Raw genomic sequence first — 18,026 nt, forward strand, 5'->3', positions numbered from 1 at the left:
ATCTTTGCTCCATTCAGGAGAGATATGAACCCAAGGCTAGGACACCTGACGGACGGTCCTGCCATGAAAGATCTGTTACACCACTCGCCAAAGTCTGCATTTCAGGCTGCCTGTGTTTGTGTGTATGAGTCTTTGTATTTGTAAGAGCAACATTGTCCTCACTAGAATAGTAAAAGATTTTAAAACGGACTTGTGTCTTCACAAGTAAAAATGGACCATACTTCGAAATGTAAAAATGGCAAAAGATTTCTCTAAGGATTAAGGGTGGCATTAAATTGGGGTAATTATAATTAATTTATTCAGAAAATGCAGCTCGGCTGAGAAGCTCTTTTAAAAAATGTACAGCACCTGCCTTTTAATGCAACATCATAACTGAAATTAAACCTCATTTTGAACTAATTTGAAAGAAGCATGTTTCTAAGCTTTTAAAATATTAAATAATAATAATAATGGTACTCAATAAAAAAAAAATGTAGCAGTTATTGTAGCAATGTATTGCAGCAATGATTTGAAACGGTTTAAGATGTTTATGGTGGAATTTGATGTTAATAGCTGTGGTTTTATATTTTTCTCAATGTGTCCAGAACTACCTGAAGGAGGCATGGAATATGTTTGATTTTATTACTGTCCTGGGGAGCATCAGCGACATCCTGGTTACTGAGATGAAGGTGAGTCATCAAAGAGACACATCAAAGCGTTTGACAATAAAAATTCAAAGGTATTTAAATAAAATCCTTTTAAATCTCAATTTCTCAATTTCAAAATCTCAGATTTGAAATAATATAACTGACTTACTGCAGTGGTTTCAGATTAGAACCTCTAAAAGCTTACAGTAACTTTGTCTCTTTGTGAGCTTTCAGCGTTTATTTTTTTGTGTTTTACCTGTAGTTAAAATCATGGGGACAGTTCGACAGAGTTCTATGGAAAAACTAAGAAATTTTCAGTTGTCAAGTCATAAACAAACAAAGTTTTATTTATATATATAATACTCTACATAGCACTGCATGCATATGTAAATATAATACATCATTAATTAAAAACTTTCACTTTCAAAGCACATTTAGTTGATTGGCTCAATGAAACCTTTGCTCTAAATGATTTTAAATGAATTTGGTTCAGCCCTTTATCATTTAACCTGTTTATAAGACCAAATCATCTCCACCAATGAGTGTTGACAGCTGCGTCTCTGTGTGTCAGAGACGGACTACGGCCTCTGCCTAATGATTTCACTGTGACTCTTATTTCCATGCTAAATCTCTGTTGGCACCTGTCCCCCTTCCTTTCCCCCAACGGACTGCGCAGATGGTAAGTGGCTTCATCGCTCCTGCACTGCCTGTCTCTGTCCAAGCCTCTCCTCCTGTCAAACATCTGGAATTCTCACCTTTATACCTGCTGAGATCAGACTTTGATTATTCCAGCACCATTTAAAGATGTGAAGTTTTCTTTTTGTTGTTGTTTTTGGTTTGTAAGATCTATTCACAGCGACGAACAGACTTTCCCAATCTTTTCCCCCTTTTCCAGTATTGAAAGACTAGGGATGGGTGGTATGTATATGGGCCATATACTGTGAAGTTTTGTTTTTAACTTGGGTCTTTGTTTCTCAAGTCAGCTGTTATGAATAATCTTTCATTGGTTTGTGTTTTGTGTCAAGTACCCATACATAATTTTTTGTAGAATTTGTATAGATATATACATTTTTGTTAATTAATTAATATAATACTGAAGTTACGTTTTAATAGTTTTATGTGTGTTTTTGTCATTAGTTTTATTTAGTGGTGGGCTGTTATCGGCGTTAACGTGCTGCGTTAACGTGAGACTCTTATCGGGGCGAAAAAAATAATATCACCGTTAATCGATTATCAAAGTTGTGTTGGTAGCTGGGTCTATACTAGGCGAGCTATGATGACTTTCACTTATGTCGAGAGCGCATTATTGTAACACGAAAGTACATTAATATAATGCGCGATTGCGAATCTCTCAGCTCTCAGATAAACGTTGCTCTTGTAAGAATTTTCTTACAAGAGCAACGTTTATCTGAGAGCTGAGAGGTTCGCGCTCATGCATTATATTAATGTACTTTTGCGCTACAATAATGCGCTCTCAACTTTTGACAGGGAAATAACGCCGTAAAATAACGCCATATTTTGGAAATAGGAGATGGAGTCTAATGCACCAACTGTCTTGAGAAACCCGTTCTCAAAGACTTAGCGTTACTTTTAGTCATTATTTTAATTGGGTAACATATATTCTGAATGCCTTCGGCAGAATTCAAATTAGCCATTTTAATCTAGATTAATCTAGATTAATTCCAAGATTACAGTGAGATTAATTTAGATTATAAAAAATAATCTATGCCCACCACTAGTTTTATTTTATTTAGCTTTTTTTTAGTTATTTTAGTATTTCGGCTAGAGTCAATAAGAAACTTTGCGTTGGAATATTAACTAAGAATATGTTTAGTAATATTTTAATGTTAATGGGAATATTAGTTTTATATCAAGTAATTGTTTTTTATGGTTTCAGTTTTCGTTTCCAGTAATAACCCTGCTGTGATATAATATTTTACACTGTGGTCATACTGCCCGTCCCTAACTAATTTGTTTATTTCTTTTTAAAAGCATGTTCCTGCAAGACTGTTCATGCATCATTACCAAACTATCCTGCATGAGACTAAATAGTTTTAATACCTTATCAATAAATTTAACAGATCTAACAGAGGCCATTGCAGACACTGACTTACTGAGAATGTGTCCTTGTCTCGGGTTTAAAAACAGTTCCAGTGATGCATCTCTGATCTCTCTTTCTTCTTGTATCCAGGATAAGAGGATTAATCTGAGTTTCCTGAGACTCTTCCGGGCTGCTCGTCTCATTAAACTCCTCCGGCAGGGCTACACCATTCGCATACTGCTCTGGACCTTCGTTCAGTCCTTTAAGGTCAGAACTTGACCTTTGGCTTTACCTGGACAGCTTAGACAACAACAGTAATTGTCAGCAGTTCTAGATAATTGTTTGTCTGTAAAATAACTGTGTTTTGTCCTCAGGCTCTGCCGTATGTGTGTCTCCTCATCGCTATGCTCTTCTTCATATACGCCATCATCGGGATGCAGGTGAGATTTCGAGAGCTTTAAAAGCCTCTTTAGCTCTCTCATGAATGTCACCCTTCAAGCAACTTTTCCATCTGAGATCTCATCACCACAGCTGCTACAATCATCTCACTTAACGTTTACAGCTTTAACGTGATAGATTATTGATCTTGGACTCATTGAGAACGTTTTACATGGGCAGGTGGTGTTTTTCCATCTGAAAGCTCCATAGTCTTTATGAAAAAGAAGCCATTGTTCCAGTCTTACGGATGGATCTCATCTTTAAGTTTGATTGCTCACTTAAGGCAAACAGGCAATCTCCCAGATTGTGTTGGAAATGATGGCGTCTGCCATCTAGTAGATTAAGACTGCATTGTAAATCAATGCTAATTGTATCCTGTAAGACTTGGGAAACAACATCATCAGTGAGCCATGTAATCAACTGTACACTTGGAACTCCTACCACGAACTCTACATTTGCTTCATCATTCAGCGTAAAACATCATTTCGAACCAGTTTTTGACATCTTTCTAGTAATTTATAATAAGATTTGGATATATACAGTCATGGTTCAAGTTAAGCTTTATTTAATGTGGCATGCTGTTGATTAGAATCCTCCTTCATTCTGTAGGAAATACATTTACATTATAAAAAAAACATGTGACAAGAAAAGGTAATTTGTCTGTTAGTGCACTTAAGCTACTGTTCTAAAAGTTTGGAGTCAATAAGACTTTTTTATTTATTAATTGTTTTTAATTAATATTTTTTTAATGAACTTTTATTCAACTAGGGCATAATAAGATGATCTGAAGTGGCTTCAAAGGCATTTATAATGTTACAGAAGATTTCTATTTATCTGTTCTAAAGAAGAATTTAGAAAAAATATATCACCGTTTCTATAAAAATGTGAAGCAGTACAGGAACAAATGAAATGTTAAATATATCGAAATAGAAAACAGTTATTTTTAGATCTAACATTTCACAGGATTACTGTTTTGAAACGATTGAACAGAAGTGAAGACTAATACTTTCTTACATATTTGAGTTATAAAGTCATCTAAATGGCAATTTTTCTATTAGGTTAGTTCACTTCGGGTTATATGTTACCATCAAATTCCCTGTGGGTGTAAATATTCCCTCTATGCTATCCTTGCATACATTGTGCAAGTTACAAAGTTCAATGCCTTTACATGAGCATGAAAAGACGAGTGGACATAACTTGGCACAGAATGTTTTTGACAAACTTACAGACAGGTCAGTTATTTCAGGAATAATAGAAAGTGTATTTTAAGCACTGGATTTAATATGTTATTGTTATTAACAGCAGAAATGTGTATAGATGTCTTACTTTTATTATTATACACTTTTGTAGATGCCATCTTAAAAGCTTGTGTCCATCCATGGCCACTGGATGTGATTCTGTAATGTGTGTGGCTTGACAGATTATTGCGATTTGTTTTACTGTCTGTTAGTGTATTGCAGCTCTAGATTTGAGTCAGTATGTTTGTGTGCGTGTCTGACATAGTTATGAAATTCATAAGCATGAGTCACATTTTATGGAAAATGTGTATGTGGCCTTGTTAATACTGCAGATGCTTACTCTAACATACCCTGGAGGCAGTCTGAATTATTGACAGTCCCTTCAGGTTTTTTCATGCGGCCTCAATAGGAAAGTGCACACATTGCACTATGTAATTTTCAGCCTATCTCCACCAAAAATGCTTGCATTGTCCTGTAACGTATCCAAAATTAGACTGCTGATGTGATTTTTTTTTTCTCTGTGTCAGGTGTTTGGAAACATAATGCTGTCCGAGGACTCGGCTATCAACATTCACAATAACTTCCAAACTTTTTTTCAGGCGCTCATGTTGTTGTTCAGGTAAAGCCATTGTTTGATCTATGTTCAGTATTCTTAAAATATTTCAAAAGTTTCAAAGTTTCTGATTTATTTTTGCTGTTAAAGGAGTGCTACAGGAGAGGCTTGGCATGAAATTATGCTGTCTTGTCTGAGCGACAGGCCATGTGACCATGACTCTGGCACTACTGGAAAAGAGTGCGGCAGTGATTTCGCTTACTTCTACTTTGTCTCTTTCATCTTCCTTTGTTCCTTCCTGGTTAGTGGAACAAATCTCAAATTCAAACAGACACACACTCAAAAATGAACACTTATAATTTTCTCTCCCAACTCATGTGGTTTCAGACCTTTATGACTTTCTTCCATGGAACACAAGAACTATTTATAGCAGAATGTCCTAGCTGCTCTTTTGAGTACAGTGAAAGTGAATGGTGACCACAGTGTGATTTTCAACAAATAATGACAATTTCCTCTGTTCCTTACACAAAGCTGTTTTATGGCTTTTTTTAAATGAAATGCTCTAGTTAAGGTTTTGGGGTGCCTTCTTGTCATTTTTGGAACTTGTCATTTGATTAAATATGACATAAATGCTGTTCTTTTCGACATTCTATTCATCAGCATCCATAAAACCTGTGATATTAGAAATATTATTTAAGCAACAAGCCGGCATGTTAGAAAATGTAGCATTGCCATCACAGAAATAAATTACTTTTTAAAGTGGATTAAAAAGAAAAAGGCTTTTTAATTTGTAATAATAATTCACATTACTGTTTTGCTGTATTTATGATCGAATAAAGAGACCAGTAATGTATTTGCACTAATTTAATAGTACACAAAACATAAAATCACACAGAGTGCAGCAGCTTTAATGAGTGCAAACATCCTTTGAGTCTAGTCAACAAGACACCACACACACACACACACACACAAACTGTGATGATATTTTACATAATTCTGATTTCTTCTCCTGTTTTTCGTAATTCTTCCTCTATCCTACAACAATCAGATGCTGAATCTGTTCGTCGCCGTCATCATGGATAACTTTGAGTACCTGACACGTGACGCTTCTATTCTCGGGCCTCATCACCTCGACGAGTTCATCCGTGTCTGGGCTGAGTACGACCCTGCCGCCTGGTGCGTATCACTCCTCCACGGTGTCGCTGGCAGTTAGTGCCACTTTTAAAAAATGTGACAGCTCGAGACTAATGGTTGAAAGACGCCAGCTTAAGAGGCTACGCCACCACCGCTGTGTCTGATTAAGTCAAGGCCTTTAAGTCACAAGAATCCCATTTTACTGTGTGACCGTGGTTAACATCAAATCCTCAAGCTCTGTCAATGCTGAGGAATCCAAATCTTATCCTCTGCATGCCATCCACTTTTAGTCTATCTTGAGCAGAACGGATTTGAAGCCTATGCTCTGTGTTTGTGTAATCCATTTTAACTTGAAAAAAACACAGCTGAGCATAGTTATCTCAATAAGCATGAAGTCTTTAGATGCATATATTGACAGAATGTTGAAACAATTTATTAAACTCTGTCTTTTTAACCCATATCTTGTTTTTTGCAGTGGAAGGATACACTATATGGATATGTACAATTTGTTGCGCATAATCTCACCCCCCCTTGGCTTAGGAAAGAAGTGCCCTAATAGGGTGGCATACAAGGTTTGAGAACCTACACACCTTCCCTCTAGGGGGGCGGTGCTGTAAAAAAAAAGAATCCCCATAAAATGCCTGAAAGTGCTGATGTCTGATTGGATTATACTCCCCCTCCCCCTCTTCCCTTACTAATTTTAATATGGGTGACCATGGTATCCAGGAAACAAAGCCAAATGCTAAATCCCACATCCCAAACTCATCCCATATGTTCATTCATTGTAAATATTGATCTACTAGAGCAGCTTTTATTTGCTCTGTTGATACAGTGCATAAAATTAGGCCAAATATTAGCTTTGTTCCTGAGTATCTGATTGGTTAGCCGTGGAGCGTCCTAGCATGAAGCTCCAGACTACAGTCCCCCTCCAGCCCAATCCCATCATGCCATGTTCTTCATTCCTGATTCACCGGCAGCCTCTATCTTTAAAAGCAGGCGTGATCCTTCCATCCTTCTGAGACGGGATGGTATCGGATACCCTTGACCTTCCTTTAGAATCCTTGATAACTGTTTTTTTTCTTCTTTTTTTTTTGTTCTTCCATTCACATCACATTTACTTCATGTTCTCCACTACTCTTCCCCCTCCTTTTCTTGAACTCTCCGTGTCACCCCTGTGAAGTGGACGCATATCCTACCTCGATATGTACGAGATGTTTCGCCACATGTCCCCTCCGCTAGGTTTGGGAAAGAAATGTCCTCCACGAATCGCCTATAAGGTAGATCCCATCCCCCTGACTGTTCCTCGGCTCTTCCTCTGTCCTCTCATTGGCTGATGTCGCTGTCAGTCAGTGCTCTAATTGTGGAAGTGTTTTTTTCATGTTTTGTGTTGTGCTCTTTTTTTATGTGCTTTTTGATCTTACTGATGATAGTAAAACTTTATATTTAAACTGGCAGTCTATGGTCACCAATGTTGCAATAGAAAAACAGTTTCTTAGAAGGCAGAATAACTGATAGAGAACGTTTGTCTTGAACACCCTTAAAATACTGTCTACATTGGCAGCTCAATATATTTTGAAACAACAGAAGTAGACAGTAGAATAAATACAGTCAGCACAGAATTCCCTTATGCATTTACCGCAGTGCTACAAATGGTTGTCTTGCAATGTATAAAAGAAACTAAGGAAGTAAAGAACTGAAAGGGGGAAAAAGTGACTCTAAATATCACAACTGAATCTCAAGCGTCTCCAGGCTGCCTGTGTTAGTCCCAGGCCATTCTGCCACTTTGAGAGCTGCCTCAGAGTCAATAAGTTTACACACGCTGTTCCAACTGTCTGAATGGGTAACATTCAAGAGACGCGTGTTCGTGTCTGTCTGCTGAGCTACTCTCCGAGGCCATACAGTCTGTGTGCGTGAAGGCTTGAGGATGCGACGTTCTCCAGCGAGCTCTAAATAGAACAAGCCCCCACTTCCCCATGAGTTCAGAGCACTGAATCAACAGGGAGGAAAGAAAGAAAGCTTGCTGTAGATGTGTGTTCAGTGGAGCGTCCTTTCCCTTTTTTTTATTGGTAGCTGTTGTGGAAACATGTCTATGCTGGCCTACGCACTCTAATGAAGGCAGAGTGTTGTCCCTGTGCATGATGTTACGCTCTACACCACAGAAACAGATCCATTCTCTGTTTATTTTGCATTTGTTTTCTTTTAACCTCTAAATTGTTCTTTGATTAACATTGCATGTGTTAATGTGTGAAGCATCTGCTCTGGCTTAAACTTGCGTGGCATGTTTGTGTGGTGGGTGCTTTCATTGCTCTTGGTTTTGGTTGGTCAGCATGTTATCTTTTCTCGTTCTCTGGTCATCATCCTTTCTGAAGGTCATCGCTGATTTTGTGCAGCCCGTCGGCGCCTCACATTACAACTAGTGCATTTGCATTCTCTATGTGGACAGTAGTCATAGTTCCCTACATGCAACCTGGCAACATTTTATATTGTTACCTCAAACACAAAGGAAAAAGGACTTAATAAGTTTGATTTTCCAAAAAGTGCATCTTTTACCCCAAAATCAAACCAGTTAAAAATACAAGGCCATTAAAACCCCATCAAATGTCTTTAATTGCAAATTGGAGTAATGGTCAAAGAATTTTTTTTTTTTTTTTTTTTTTATCTTAAGATGCTTACATGATATTGTACATTGTCAGGTTATTAAGCATAATCAGTAAGACTGTGCATGTAACCGCATTTACTGAGAAACCTGTAAACCTCCAATAATTGCTAACGCTCACACTGTTCTCGGTGTGACGAAAACCGCTTTACTGTCTGCTAACTGGAGAAATGCAGCAAAACATCATCCATCCTCTGCATGAAGTATAAACACACTCCCTCTTTCCTCTCATGCAAACTCCTCCTGTCATTTGTTATAGTCATTTCCATATCCTGCAGTCATGTGTGATATTAATCACATACTATGTGTTTCTATGACTCCACAGCGGTTGGTGAGGATGAACATGCCTATAGCTGAAGACCGTACGGTTCATTTTACCTCCACTTTAATGGCTCTCATCCGGACCGCCCTGGAGATTAAGCTGGCATCAGGTGAGTGTCCGCTTGAAGCCCTCAGAGTGAGTCACTGGCATTTATCAAAAGCTCCTTTTAACTGTCTATCAGCTCAAGCAGCGCTTTGCTTTTCACCGGTCACTACTTTTGTTCTGTCAGCCACATTTAACACTCCACCATCATTAAAAACGTTAATTGAATGATGCTTTCTCAAAGACTTTGACTTTTATTTAACCTTTTACTTGGGGCAAAATATGATTAAAGAATAAGATAACATCCATTAACAGCTTGACAAGAAAAATAAAAAATCTCACATGGGGATATTAACAATGGCAAGAATTACAGTAACATTATGAAAGACTCTGTTAACGTTATTGCTTCTCACAGACTTGCTTTCTTATCGTTTTTCTAGGAGTTCTGGCTCAGCAGCTATGTGATGCTGAATTAAGGAGGGAAATAAATAAAATCTGGAGTAACTTGTCGTCGAAAACAGTAGACCTGCTGGTGACACCTCATAAACGTAAGCCCTGCATTTAGAAACTCTTGCCAAAGTAATGTTGATTTCTGTTTAGAAAGCAATTAACATTTATATGGAATCTTAATTCAATTCTAATGAGAGTTTGGGTTTTCATTTGGAAAGAGTATTAATGATATTTCCACCCGAGTGATTCAGCCTGGTTTTGCTTGTGAGTTTTTGGTGCCACCTAGTGGACATCAGTTTTCTCCCTACACTTTAATATCTAGTGCATTTCACTCTCTTTCTTAGATAATGAACTGACTGTAGGGAAGGTCTATGCTGCTCTGATGATTTTCGACTACTATAAGCAGAACCGAGCCAAAAGACTCCATCAGCAGCAGGCTGCGCCAGGCACACAGGTAGAGGAAACTTATATCTGCAGAATTATCATTAATATTAGGTATATATTGGCAGATATAGATTAAAGCCGTATTTTATTATCAAACAGTTATTAATGTTTGATAATATAGTCCTTCTTAAACTGTGGTGTTTTGTCCTCAGAGTAAAGCTGGAATTCTCTTCAGACCAATGCTTCCTCTCACACACTTGCACAATCAGGAGCCACTAGTTTTGAAAGCCCCGCCCTCTTCTCAATCAGATACCACACCACAGCCAGATGCCCCGCCCACATCCTTTCACCTGACCAATGGGGATGCAGTGTGAGTGTTAAACCATTCTGGTCTTCTAAGTACTACACTTTTTCCATTTGAAAATGTGTGGTTTTTTGTTTTTTGAATTCAATTGTATGTATATCACAGACAAAACCAGAGCAGTGCCATGAAAAGGTCTCCGTCGGGAGGTATACCTCAGGAATTCGCACAGGAAGTGAACAGAAGGCCTGTCCAACGGGGCCAATCGGAAGATGTGACAAACACAAACAGATCTCAGGTGATTTGACCTCTACTAGTGATTCATAAATAAGTCCTGTATTTTTAATTACATGTGTCAGAAATTTACAGCCATTTACTGATCAGTTAAGCCCTAGTTTCTGTGTTATTTATTAAAGCTACAAATTGTCTGATCCATCAGCAACAATTCCAAAAACTGTTCACTGTTCAAGGATTGTGCTTAAAGGGTATAGTTCATTTTCTGGTGTAGTGTACTTCAAAAAATGATCACTACAACTGCTTTTAATATAAATTGAAACTTTTAATCAATTTCCTTTTAGATCCAAATAACATGCAATTTAGTGTGCAACAACATTATATTCAGTTCACACTTAAGTATATTGTTTCCTTAATAAATACTCTTTTCATAAGTATGCTAAAGTGTGCTGCTTCTTCACAATGGTTCCATTTGTGTGGTTGTTTTGTCTGGCTCTGCGTACGTTGTAGGAACTAGTTGAGATGACAGACATGGAGAATGACTCTGATGTGGGTGGGTATCCTGTGCTGGAGGGTCACGGCAGAGCTGCCTCCATGCCCAGACTCAATGCTGGCTTTCAGGTAAACATCTCCTATCCATCGTGGCCATATGAGTTCATTCTGGGGAGAGCTGGAAATAATTACTGTACAGCCTTTGTTTCTTATTCTGACTAAATGAATTCCTGTAAAGAAAGAGGCAGCTGGGGGATGACTGTGCATAGATAGAGTGAAGAGGAGTGAATGGGCAGCTGTGTGAGAAATGGATGAATGGAGGTGATAGGGAAGACATATTAATGAATGTAGAGAGGAGTTGAAGGATTCAGGCAAATGAACTGGAAGAAGTAAGGAGTGGTTAATTTACTGTATACACCTGTCTTCACTGAGAGGCACATTTATTCTCTTCAGCTCAATGTGTGTGTGTGTGTGTGTGTGAGAGAGAGAGAGAAAGAGAGAGAGTAAGAGTGAGAGAGAAAGAGAAAGAGAAGTCTATGTACAGTATATTTACATTATACAGAACTATATATGAAAGGTTTATTTTTTTTTTATCTTTGTTGGAATTAAATTTTTCAGTTTATTTTTAATTATATTTATTTCATATACACTGGCATAAAACGGTGCAGAGACAACTTTCACTCGGAATTTGCCAATTAATTTCACAATTAATTACAAAGAATGAAACTTTTTCTTGTAAAATGTACTTCAATAATCTTTGTTTTATTTTACGACTTTAAAAAATCGTTTTAAAAAAAAAATCAGATTGTAATTCAGTGTTGTTTTTGTATTTTTATGTAGTATCATAATATTTATTAATATTTTGAATGAGCTTTCTTTCTTTTTATATTTGGTATTTTCATTTTAGTATGTTTTATTCATTTTATGTGCTTCTGTCATTTTAATTTGTTTTTGTTGTTTAAAAATGTCTATTTTCAGTTGTAGTTATTTTAGCGATTCAACACTTTATTCAATTTTATTTTACTTAGTCGCTAAGGCAACATTTATAAATGAAGTTTTTTATATTTAACAATATAAAATGAACAATATAAAATTTTTCAATTAACAAAAAAAATTCTTATAGTCGTAGTTAACATTAATAATATGAATGTTTTTTTTTTTTTGTATGTTTCATATTGAGTTTTTCCTCATTAGCTAATATAATTATTTGATGTTGTTTTTTAACTATAATTTTATTTGTGTACATACTTTGTTTCTTTTGATTGGGTATTTTTGCCACATCGCTAATAGACTCACACTGTGTCCAGCATTCTTGTTATAATGTCTTGTTTTTAGTCTTGTCCTGTCTTGTCTTGTTCTGTCTTGTTTGTCTCTTCTTTCTCTCTATCTGTCATATAACATCAAACTCACTGAACTCTCTTTTTCTCTACCTTATTTTCTCTGCACAAACAATCTCTAATCTCTAATCCACCATTCCTAATTTGTTAGGCACCTGTTTTCTTCTTTACTCTGTCCCTCTCTTCTGGTCTCTTTCCTCCTGTCTCACTCTGTTACTGTGTCCATGAGTGTCACAGCTGTGTGCCCTGCTCTCCTCACCTATGTGTCCTCTCCCTCTTCCCGTCCCAACAGCGGAGCCACTTACGCCACACCGCCGGAACGTATCTAGCAGTATGTACAAGTGTTCCACCTGCAATCACTCTCTCTTTCTCTCACTCTCCTTTTCTCCCTCTATCTATCTCTTTCTCTCTCTGCCAGCCACTCCATTTCTGTGTGAGCTTGTGTGTGCTTTATCCATTCCAGCTCTTTTAGAGTTTATACTCTTTTAGCAGGCCAATAAACTTATTCAGCCACAATTCATATTAGCCCAGTGAGGTAAACACAAAACTAACATGCACTACAAAAAAAAAAAAAAAAAAAAATCATTTTTAGTAGTTCATCACTGTTGGTAACTATTTTTACAAATAATGGAACAGTTTATAGCAATACGAAAAGCAAAAATTAAAATGTAATTCTCATTTTATCTTGGATGTTGTGTGGTGCTAACTGTAAGTAGGAGTGTGTTTTATTTAGTGGGTTGTGTATCATTTTGATTAGTGCAGTCCTCTCTTCACATGTCTTTCAGCCATGTACATGATTGCAATCACATACACTAATATTTGTGTAAGATTTCTAATTGTATCAAGTCATTTAATCAGAAATACAATATTATGAATTAATATTGCAATATAAAAAAATTGCAATTAGTCACTTTAAATGAAACTTTTCAAGCTGTTAAAACTATGAGAAGAAGGGACTCACTGCTTCTTAGAGGTTCTGAGCGCTTTTACCATTTGGAGGCACTAATGAGTCTTTGTAGAAGACTTACAAATTCTAGTCATCACCAAGGAGTGGTCACAGATTCTCTAAAGGATCTGGTCTAAAGTGACTGTTTTGGACAATTTAAGATTTATTTATATCTTTTTGAGACTGTAAATGCACATGTATGCAGACTATAGATTATCTAGAGATTAACAGCAAAGGTTAAGCAAATAAGGGACCAGTGAGTCTTTATTGATCAGTGACCGCTGCTTGGCTGTGGATAGTTCATGCAGCAACTAATCCAGCCGTCCAGTCTGTGTGTAAGAGACGGTTCGATGACAGCATTCAAACAGCAGAGTGTTTGCATCGAGCGTGACGGTGTTCCACTGTTCTCTGATGCGTGCGTGTGTCCGCAGGAGCGGGCTGAACGACGATCTTCAGTGGAACTGTGTTTTCATGCTCAGCTGGTGTTGTGCGTCTGTTGTGACAGGTCTAGTGCTCTGAGACTCTTGTCATTCTAGTACTGTGCGAGATGTGTGTCCTCTCCTTCACGTCTTCCATCTTTCACATGGTAACACGCTTTATTTCCACCACACAGCCTATCGCTGACGTGAGTCCCATGCGGCGGTCTACGTCCTCGTTGACTCCTCAGAGAGGGGTGCGAGAGGTTAATCTGAGCGATTATGACCTGGAGAGGCCCAAGATGGCCTTGGACCAGACCCTCGCTCAGGAGAGAGAGATGGGGCGAGAACATCATCATCATCACCATCATCATCATCGCTGCCAGCGGCGCAAAGACAAGAAGCAGAAATCGCTGGATCGAGCCATCAGCGAGGAGCAGCCACCACCTGCAGGTGGGCCTGATTTTAACTTCTTATTCATTCACAATTCATTCATTTCAGCATGTCCATCTGAAAGAAAATAGTGAATTTCATGGATCACAAAAATATTATAGAGACTTGATGTGGCCTTGTTTGATTTGGCAACCACCTAGAACAATGCATCTCAAAGCGAAGGCCCCCCTTTAAATGTTCGACACAATATTCTATATATATATATATATATATATATATATATATATATATATATATATATATACATACATTGTTAACAAAAACTGTAAATAGGAGATTTAAAAGTTTCAAGAACAAAATGTCAAATATTTATTGAAGGGAAGAATAAACAATTCTTTTGCATTTTAATTAAGTTTGATTGCTTTAATATAATATTAAGAAAACACAATAATTTAATTATATATTGTTATAAATAATTATATATATATAAACACACACACACACACACAAACTGTATGTATTGTTTAATAAATAATGAATACATATATATATATATATATATATATATATATATATATATATATATATATATATGTAGGTCTGTGCAATCTATAAGAATTATGAAGAAAAGTGGAGTACTAGTTGAAAATCCCAGCTTCTTATGTTTAGCACAGTGATGTAAATTCTTTTAAGGATTATAGTGATCAGGTTATCAAGGAAAAGACTCTTTATTGCTTCCAAGGCACTTTGGTGTAGGATTTACTTTCTGTCTTTGACTGAAAGAGGGACTTACAAACCATTTCTAGAAAATGCACTTTGGAACTGATTGAGCTTGTGGTTGCTCATGAGAAGATCTCAGGATTCTTTACTACAAGATTCATGCTCCTCTCATTCTTTTCTTAGAAACACTGGAACATAAACCTGCTTCTCAGCCAGAGTCTGACTCTTCTGTTAATAGATCAGTCAACATGGCAATACATCACTCGTCTGAAAGCTCATGTTAGTTTGGTGTGTTTGTGCTCAGATTTCATACACATACATCATTCCCTACATGTCTTTGTTTCTTTGTAGTCAAAGATCACAACAGCACCAAACAGCAGGGCACACATGCACACACTCAAGTCACCAACACTTTCGTGGCGATATATAAGTGCACTCTGGTGTTTTGAGTTCACAATGGTTTCAAACTGGTGTTGGGGGCGGCTGTGTCTGGTGTTTACAGCCCAGTTAAAAGGCCCCAGTGCATGGATGTACTCAAAAGCTGAATTTCTGGGTTGTTTATTTACTCAAATGTGAAATTTCAAATTAAATAATTAATTAATAATTTCTCATTTTCATTGATTTTAGAAAACAATTATTTTTAATTGTAACAATATTTTAAAATATTACAATTGTATTGTATATTATAACCAGCAGCCTTGGTGAACAAACAAGACTGTAAAACATAAAAAATATATATTAAAAAAATGTACGTTTTGAACAGTAGTCATCTAAGTGCATCTAAGCTGATATTTAATAGATGCGGTAAATTGTTTTTAATAACATTTTTATATTTAAAGTGCACTTTGTCATTTTTGCACTACTTGAATCACAAAACAGAACCTCAGAAAGTACCTCACTCCGTCTTCCATTGGTTGGTCAAACAGATCCCACCCATCTGTTTCATGGTCAGGACCACTTTAACTTTCACACAACGACTGTTGCTATGTTGGGCTGGTCGCAACACTCAAAAAACACAAAAAAAAATATTCTGAAAGAGCCATAGAACATCATATTTTAACATTTAAAAAATGCACGGTTCAGCTTTGAATACGACATGACCGATTAATATACGTGATTCATTTTTATTTATTACAGCAGATCCAAACACTGAGTCGCTGCCTAGAGAACGAGCACGGGAGCGAGATCGCGGCCGCTCCCATGAGAGGAAGCACCATTCATCCTCAGCGGTGGAAAGGAAGCAGCGATACTACTCTTGTGATCGCTACGGCAGCCATGAACAAGGCCACAGCGTGTCCGCCGGGCCCAGCAGATCCACATCGCCAGGAGAACCCCGTGACCCAAACAGGCTTAAGCAGGTCATGTGGTTTCCCTCAGTCCCTCTAGCTTCCACACATGATGTGTAGCAGTGACTTACTCTTTCTCTTCTCTCCATTGTGTTTCAGGGAATTAACACAGCTAAAGGAAGTTCATTAGCTCATACCTCAGGCACCAGCACACCCTGTCGCGGGCGTAGACAGCTCCCTCAGACGCCCCTTACGCCTCGGCCTGCTGTTGCCTACAAGACTGCCAACTCCTCTCCGGTCCAGCTCAACACCGCCCAGTCTACAGGGCCCTGCCCCACTCGCCTTAGTCGTGGCCTGTCAGAGCATGATGCCCTACTCAGCGGTAGCAACCACCGCCAATCTCCTGTGCCTGTCACTCGTATCGGCTCTGACCCCAACTTGGGTCCCCTCCAGCAAGACTCAAACTTGTCTGAAGCGGACGACTTCCACGATGCCTTGAGCACGTATGGTACGGGCCGCTCCCCCAGGACTGCAGCCTCCATCGGCCACACATCATCAGGTGCGGCCCCCACATCCACAATGCTCTCACGCAGCCAGAGCGGAGTCCCTAATGGGTATCACTACTCCCTCGGAGTGAACACGGCACCTAGTTCAAGCGGCAGAGCATCTGGAAGCTATCAAAAAACTGAGAGAGATGATTGGTGTTAGCATGATTCGATCTAGCATGAATTTTATCATCTTTGCCCCGGGGGAGGAGGAAGCCGTGTTTTGGAGGAGAGCAAGAGTTATGTCTGCAGTTTACACTATTACAACTGTTTACCATCAGCTTGAGCCAATATGGTTTTATAAAGGTGTTCTTCTCTTGTTTAAAAAGTAGAGACGTCCTTGTCACTGTTACGAAAGTTGCGGCGAGATGAACAGCGCTTGGAGGTCTCGATAGGTTTCAAACTGAATAGTTAAGACTGAAGTGATGCTCCCCACCTCTTTTAATTTCATAAGGACTAATTCCACAAGGGTCACATGCAGGGAGATGATCACATCAGCTGTGCCTGTGATCAAGACCTCAGAGAGGAAGACGACCAAAAACACAAGCTATGGTGAAAACAGTTGTGTGGAAAAAGTAAGACATTTAGGTGTTGGGATTTGAGAGGTTCTTTAGACTCTTTCCACAGGACACAATGACTGAAAAGTTATTTCTAGGGATTTTGGCAGTGTGTCCACCAACAAGTTTTTTTTTTCTAAAGCCAGCGTATATTTTTAATCGTTTACAATAGGAGCAGCAAGTACTAGCGTAACGGGGCAACAGGCATCTGTTCTTTGCTAATTTTTTGTCATTGAGAGTTGAACAGTGTTCATCTTTGGATAAAATGTTGCACTTGTCACTGTAAATTTTTATCTAACCATCCATTTGCATTGGAGGATGGGTGGGACAAATACCATACTGATCAACCATCACATTCTACTTGTACAATGATTGAATAATCATCGTCTGACACCTTCAGATGTCAAATTTAATGTAAAAAAAAAAAAACACTTGAATATTTCGTTCGTCATGTGTCTGCCAGGTAAACAGCTAAATGCTGTGCCTCCAAATCGCTCTTAAAGGGTTAGTTCACCCTAAAATCTGTAATATTGTTACAAAATTATGTAATAAACTCACCCTCATGTCGTTCCAAAACCGTGAGAACTCTTCGGAATACAGCAGTTCAGTCAGTGTACTGTTTGAGTAAATGAATTACTCCGGGATACTGGTTTGTTTTAACTCTGAGGGAGTGTCAGCCACATTAAAAAAGTTAACCGCTTAAGTCATTTGTGGATTAATGCTTATTGGAGACGCAAATCATTTTAAGGATTCAGTTCGATTTGGTGAACTGGTTCAAAAAGATCCGGTTACATCGAATGATTCGTTCGTGAACCGGATATCACTAAACTGCAGTGTTTTGAAATCTCACAACAGACCTGGAAGAGAAGACAATGCTGAATAAAGTCGTAGTTTTTGCTGTTTTTAGACTAAAAA

General features: G+C 38.0%; 1 protein-coding gene across 8 annotated transcripts in view; it reads left to right on the forward strand.

Annotated features, from left to right (window-relative positions):
• The window catches only part of LOC113064115 (voltage-dependent N-type calcium channel subunit alpha-1B), a 56,647-nt gene extending 38,964 nt beyond the window's left edge, over window positions 1-17,683 (forward strand). For 4 of the 8 annotated variants that reach the window (XM_026234683.1, XM_026234686.1, XM_026234689.1 and 1 more), the window contains 18 exons: window positions 585-668; window positions 1,303-1,305; window positions 2,818-2,934; window positions 3,042-3,107; window positions 4,871-4,962; window positions 5,047-5,197; window positions 5,945-6,072; window positions 7,211-7,307; window positions 9,012-9,117; window positions 9,491-9,598; window positions 9,845-9,954; window positions 10,097-10,254; window positions 10,354-10,483; window positions 10,930-11,040; window positions 12,541-12,579; window positions 13,808-14,063; window positions 15,861-16,081; window positions 16,169-17,683. In XM_026234683.1, coding sequence (XP_026090468.1) covers window positions 585-668; window positions 1,303-1,305; window positions 2,818-2,934; window positions 3,042-3,107; window positions 4,871-4,962; window positions 5,047-5,197; window positions 5,945-6,072; window positions 7,211-7,307; window positions 9,012-9,117; window positions 9,491-9,598; window positions 9,845-9,954; window positions 10,097-10,254; window positions 10,354-10,483; window positions 10,930-11,040; window positions 12,541-12,579; window positions 13,808-14,063; window positions 15,861-16,081; window positions 16,169-16,717 — 2,526 coding nt within the window. In that variant the 3' untranslated portion in view covers window positions 16,718-17,683. Of the gene's footprint in view, window positions 1-584; window positions 669-1,302; window positions 1,306-2,817; window positions 2,935-3,041; window positions 3,108-4,870; window positions 4,963-5,046; window positions 5,198-5,944; window positions 6,073-6,505; window positions 6,603-7,210; window positions 7,308-9,011; window positions 9,118-9,490; window positions 9,599-9,844; window positions 9,955-10,096; window positions 10,255-10,353; window positions 10,484-10,929; window positions 11,041-12,540; window positions 12,580-13,807; window positions 14,064-15,860; window positions 16,082-16,168 lie in introns of all 8 variants that reach the window. The other 4 variants (XM_026234684.1, XM_026234690.1, XM_026234685.1 and 1 more) reach the window with 3 other exon arrangements.
• Window positions 17,684-18,026: the final 343 nt, after the last annotated feature.

Source organism: Carassius auratus, chromosome 46 (genome assembly GCF_003368295.1).
Source record: "Carassius auratus strain Wakin chromosome 46, ASM336829v1, whole genome shotgun sequence".
NCBI lineage: Eukaryota > Metazoa > Chordata > Actinopteri > Cypriniformes > Cyprinidae > Carassius > Carassius auratus.